Source organism: Vicia villosa, linkage group LG2 (assembly GCF_029867415.1).
Source record: "Vicia villosa cultivar HV-30 ecotype Madison, WI linkage group LG2, Vvil1.0, whole genome shotgun sequence".
NCBI lineage: Eukaryota > Viridiplantae > Streptophyta > Magnoliopsida > Fabales > Fabaceae > Vicia > Vicia villosa.
In genome coordinates, this window is record NC_081181.1 from 213790695 (window position 1) to 213797405 (window position 6711).

Below are 6711 nucleotides of genomic sequence, written 5' to 3' on the forward strand. Positions count from 1 at the left end.
TATAATTAGGAACAAATGGAATATTCGGTTGAACATAGTTGGAACATGTCAATTTGAGTTTGCGTCCCCAAATGTGTTTAGTGTCACCTCAATAAGTTTGAGTCAAGAATAATATGCGATACTATTATCTTAACAAAATCGACTAATCAAATGTCTAATTATTTTTCATAACGAAATATAACTAAAAAGGATATAAAAAGTTGACATATTTAATTTTTATTTTTAATTACATATATTAAATTTTTGCCTACTTCTTTTGTTTATATACAGTAGATAGTAATTTGTGACCATAAATTTGATTAGTCAATTTGTACTATTTAACAACGTATATATTTTTTAATTTAATATCTTTAATAAATTTGTACTATTTAATTTAATTTAATATCTTTAATAAATTTTTAATTTGTACTATTTAACAACGTATAAATAATAGGGTGGTAAAATAGGTCGTTTGTCCCGTCGCATCTTAAATTTGTCAAAAAAATAAAGGACGAACGAGCCCGCAAAATAAAAATAGACATAAAAATCTAACCCGCTCCACAAAGATTTTGACGTGCGGCGGACTTGTCTGCCTATTTTTTTATTTTTTTAATAGATTAGTACTTTTTTATTTTAATTAGATTTTTCACTTATTTTTTTAAACAATTTCTTATAAAATATATTTTTAACAAATTTTACTTAAAATATTACATATATTCACAAATAAATATATAAAATAAAACTATTAAAAATTAAAATTATTAAAATTAACTTAAACAGGACGGATTTAAGGCCGGACAGACTAAATAAATAGGCGGAGCGTAGATTTTGACGGACGGCGAGTCAAAAATTTCAATTCAATCCACTATTTTTTTGGTGGGTGTGCAGGCCGATCCGACGGATCACAGCCCGCTTTGTCATCCCTAATAAATAATTGACAAATCAATACTTACTAAATGAGTTTTTTTAATTAATTTCTGTTTAAATTTGATAAATATTTTAGAGATTAAAGATAATGCACTGACAGTGTACAATAATTCTACATTGTCATTCAATTGAGATTCATGAATTAATTATATCACATAAAATTTTTAGAAACAACGTGTGACTTAACACTTAACATGGTTGTGATTGGTTGACAGTATAAAATTATTTGTACGTGTATATTTTTTTCTCTAAATATTCTATTGTATTCTATTTAACCACAACTATGATAAATTTTGAATATTGGACAGCAATCCACTTCACACGCCCTCTTTATTCTAACAGTAAAGTCTAGTTAGATATACTTGGCTTTTGTGCAATCTTCCATCTTGTTGTTGCCTAGATTTGTCTTTTATATTGACATGCTACATATTGGAATGAAAATTTGTGTTTTAGTTGAACTAAAACGAATCCAAAGCCACAAAGTCAAAAATTATCTTTGAAGAAGAAACATAGCACACTCATGAGAACAATTTCTTTTAATAATTTTATTTGATGTCAAAAAAATGTTTAACTTAAGATCCAAAAAAGAAAATATAAAGTTTATTTATTACTTAAATTACCCTGACGATAATTTTACATTCTCAATAAGTTCTTAACTCCATTTTTCGGAGTTACAAGATTAAACTTTTATCACTAAACTCATATCTGATAGGCAATTCTGAAATATAATCGACTCCTATATGTAATCAAAACAATTTTGAAATGTCTTACAATATATGAGATAAATTAGTATAATAATATGATTCTCATTAATCTTCATGTCCAAAGAGGCTCCCACAATGAATTTGGGCTAGTGTTGTCCTCAAAGAAGTTGAGATTGTTTTGATAATCACTACTATAAGTAGGACTTGAAATGAAGTTGTCTATTGATTGCTGTGGTGATTCTTGTGGAGTTTCATTCATTTCCATGCAAATCATGGCCAATAGATTGGATTGTTGCAATTGCATGTTCATAAGTTCAACTTGTGACTTGGCTAATTGTGCTTGAAGCTCATTCACTTGATTTTGGAGGTGACAAATTGCACCAGCACATCCATATACTGGATCTCTTATTCTTGCACTTGCCTCATAAACCATGCTGCTCACTGCATCGGCTCGTTGAGACTCCGGTAGTTCCTGAAAATTTAAGTAGAATCAGTTCATCATTAATCACTAGTACTCGAATACTTGTCTTAATCAGTCACAATATAAACTATGTGGTTGAATTCAGAAAGTTCTGACCGAAAGAATCTTCGGTCAGATGTTACTTACCTTAGAGACTAATTTTAAACTATCAGTGCTCGTTTATTAAGTACGCACAAATTATGGGCTAATAAATAGTTGTGGAAATTAAACGAGTGGGATATGAGCAAACTTCTTAACACATTAATTATTTTTATTTTTAGTGATATTTATTTAATTATTAACCTATGACATTGAATTTTTGGAAAAAAAAATTGTTGACAAATTAAATATGTGTAATTGTCAACTATATTGTCTTGAAAATTAAATAATTTTCTTATGAGAATTAATTAAGGAGGCCCACCACCATAAGGCATATGTTAAATTTAGGTTGTTGAAAATTCATGAATTTTAGGCTTTTTGTCGCCAAGAGTGAGACTGCATGCATTCCTTCTGCTTGAAAAAAGGGGTTGATTCACCAACAAAAATAAGAAAACTTCTAATGGGAAAACTCAAACAATTATGGGTAATATGTTGACAATAAACTGTTTTAGGTTAAAGTTACACTACACTTTTTGGATTTGATTGCTTTAAAGTGATTAGAGTGTAACAAAGTAATTCTAAATATTATTTTTATTTAATTGTGTTAAGTCAGCTCAATTGCTAATTTACTATATAGAAACATTAAATTGTATGGGCATGGAATCGAAACTTTGACATCTCACTTATTCATGTTCTAATAGAATGAAATTTTGGCCATTTAACTAAAATAAATTACTATGTAATAAATATATGATTTGTCGTCCTCAAATCTTTATTCAACTAATAAAAACTAATATTACTAAATTTAACGCTAATATTAAGATTCGAACTCTATTCTATTTTGTGTGTGAGTTTATAGTAGTTTATTATTTCATTTTATTAACATAAATTATAGTATAATGTAGAGTGTTAGTATTATTTAACAAAGAAAATAAAATAAAATATTTATAATTATAATTGCTCTGTACTATACACTCTTCCATCAATATTATAAATAAATTTGACTTTTTAAATATAGGCTTAATTGCAATTTTAGTCCCCCTATTTTGTCTTTTTCTTGATTTTGATCCCTCTATTTTAAAAATCACTATTTTAGTCCCCTTTTTAAGTTTTCAGTGCAATTTTCGCCCCCCTATTTTGTTTTTTTTTGCAAAATTAGTCCCTATTCCTGTCTTTTTTTCAATAGAAAACTCAAAAGGGGGACCAAAATCGTGGTTTTAAAAATGAGGGGACTAAAATCGAGAAAAATACAAAATAAGGGAACCAAAGTTGCAATTAAGCCTTAAATATATTTGATAATTAATATATCTAGTTCATATATTAATTAAATTCATCAACCCTCGAATATATAAGAAAAATCAAATTTGTTTATAATAATGATCAAGGTGTATAAATTAATTAGGTAGTCCATTCACTGGGGATTAGTCTTATCATCTATTAGTCCCCCATGAACATAATGCCATATGTGGAAATTTACAAGACGGTCAACAATTTTCTACTAGACTACATAGTAATGGAGACGTTCTCATCCTTTATTTGTTATCAATTCTAAATTTTTGTCTCATCAATATATTGACTCATAAAAGAAAAATCACATGTTACATACAAAGCATGATGCATAGCTATAGATAATACGTTTTTTATTTTTATGAATTCTTTCCCTTATCAAACACAAAATGTAAATTCATATTTCAACAGATCTTAAATTGCTACATTTATTTTATAAAAATTTGACTTCAAAATGTGCATATTATCATTAAAATTTGTAATAATCAAATCATGTGCAGAGTTAACTTATTTGAGTAGAGTTTGACAAAATCACATGTAATATCATAATTTTGATAAAACAATATTTTACAAATTTTCTCATTATTTATTAAAGATGTTCTCACCACATCTTAAATGAACTCTCCAAATGTAAGAGTCAATTCTTTATTAATATTAAGAAATGTGATTGAAATAAACTCGACTCGACTTTCAAACTAAAGATTATACTCACTCATAAACATTTTTTAAAATTATTGTTCGATATGTCATTCTTAACACACTCTTTCACTCTGGAGAATGAATATTTAAAAAGTAAAAATAACTGGTGGATGTTAGATAATAGAAATCTAATAACAAATGGTCTACTACATCTTAAGTCACTCTGATAACATATTAAAGAATATGATTAAATCTAACTCAATCGCATAAAACCGATTTATAAATGACGATTGGGATATCCTCCTTATATTGAATCTTTGTTGATTAATAATATGAGTTAAGCTTTTTTTTTCAAAAAAAAATGACGATTGACCTCATTTATAAATATAATTTTAAACCAAATATTATCTAATATATTGTCCAATCCAGAATTCTTAACCACTGATATGTCTTGTATTTTGTTTGGCTGTCATTCTAAATTAGGGGTGTTCATGGTTCATGAACTGAATTGAACTGAACCACATTAATAGTTCAGTTCAGTTTTTGAAAACCACTTTAATAAAAAACCAATTAATTGTTAAACCAATTTCAGTTCAGTTTTAAACTGGTTTAAAACTAGTTTGTATTTATAAACTAGTTTAGAATCAATTTCTACTTATAAACTGGTTCAGAACCAATTTATTGTTATAAATCAGCTTTTTTTTTTTTATAAATTCAAAATTGTTTATTTTAAAACTATAATTTTAATCTTTCGCATTTCTGTTTGTTTTTATAAATTCAGAATTGTTTATTTTATTTGCTGCACTTTTTATTTCTTAATATATTCATTCTATAGAATTTATTTCTGTTTGAAAAGTATCCCATTTTCACTGTACATAGTTTAAAAAATTTGTGCAAGCACAAAATTTAAAATTAATATAATTAATACGGTTACGGTATTATATTGCCAAATTTTGCTTAGCCATCGAATTGGAAATTCTTTAAAAAATAAGGAGTAATGATAGTTAATGTAAAATTTTAAGAATAATGAAGAGGTTTGGCACATACACTCATATTATATATTATATTCTGAATGTATACTCTGCATCATAGTATTGTTAATTTGTCAAAGCTAAAAAAAATAGTTATCGTCAATTAGTCAAAGCTAAAAAGTACTTATAGAAGCTTTCAGTAATTTTATACAATATAATGCAATATTAATAAAATTCAAAAAAAAATCATGTAATTCAAATAATTAATAATAGGAGATAGGATGAGAGAGAGGAGAGAGAGGAGGAAACATAGGGAGAGATTTTTAAAATCAGTTTTTAAAAATAAATCCGTTCTAAAAGTAATTTATAATATAAAATTGGTTTAGAAATTAATCTATATAATTAAACCAATTTTTAGAAAAGGAACTGGTTTAAACCAATTTTAAACTGAATTAGAATTGTTTAAAATAAATGGTTCAGTTCATTAACCATTTAAACGGTTCAGCTTTTTTATGGTCTAATGCAGTTCAGTTTAGTGATATGGTTCAATTAACCATATTTTTGCACACCCCTATTCTAAATAGGCAAAGTATTGAAAATCAATAAGTAATAATATAATAATAATGTAAATCAAGTAAGACTTTGTAGGTCTATATAGCTAGTTAGATAGTGTGGTGGTCCATACCTGTAAGAACTTGATGATGTTGCTAGCACCAAACACACGATGAGCAGTGGTAAATTTGGCAGGTTCAGTGGGAGGAAAATAAGGTGCCAACACACATTTCTCAGCACACCTTCTTCTCAAAATCTTGCAAGCAGCACAAGGACTCATCACAATTTGAGAAGCAAGAGGTGGAAGTGAAGAAGAGTGAGAAAATTTAGAAGGAGTGTTTCTAATTGTGTCATTCTCCATGTCTTTCCTCAAAGTTGTGTTTTGTTGTTTTGTGTTTGGTATTTAGCTATTTGTTCTTTGTGTTTTTGGGATACAAAAGAGGGGTTTGAGAAATTGAGAGTGAGTGTTGTTGTATGTGTGTGTGGGGTTTGGTTTAGATTGTTAAAAGGGGAGGGGGTTAATTTATAGGGAAAAAAGGGTGAGATGTTAGGGAGATTGAGTGCACCGGCATCAACAACAACTAAGTAAAGATAATGACTAGTAAAGGACTTTTTTATGAGTTGAAATTCAACTCGGTATTAAGACATTAGTAATTGGGCAGATAATAATGTCATTAACGGTAAAAGATAATTAATTAAATAAAAAGAATAATGAAACTGATGTTATTAGTAATATATTATTGTAAAAAGAAATGAATAATATTTATAAATGGTTGTCAGAATCTTACACATGGTCTGATAAATTATTTTCTATTAACATTATTATTCGTAAGACTCGTGATAAAAACTCAATAACAATAACAAGTATTTGCAAGGAAACATGCGCGAAATATGTGAAAACTCACGCCAGTCAAGGATGTGAAATTTCGGCCTCCAACATATTTTTCGCTATTGGATCTTGTACTTGTAAAAAAATACATGTGTGTGGTATCCTTACGCAGGTAGAGGAAACTCATAGTAGTTAATAGTAATGGTTAGGGCCTCCTCATGATGGTCAGAAACCATGTTTGGTGATGTTTATGATGTTTATGGT

At 27.8% G+C, this 6711-nt stretch overlaps 1 protein-coding gene across 1 annotated transcript; it reads right to left on the bottom strand.

Moving 5' to 3' along the window:
• Window positions 1-1492: 1492 nt before the first annotated feature.
• On the bottom strand, window positions 1493-6194 carry LOC131648197 (LOB domain-containing protein 1-like). Its single transcript, XM_058917976.1, has 2 exons — window positions 5752-6194; window positions 1493-2082 (listed from the first exon to the last, which is right to left on the bottom strand). Exons 1-2 carry the CDS (start codon window positions 5977-5979, stop codon window positions 1723-1725), a joined length of 588 nt encoding a protein of 195 aa, XP_058773959.1. The 5' UTR covers window positions 5980-6194; the 3' UTR covers window positions 1493-1722.
• Window positions 6195-6711: the final 517 nt, after the last annotated feature.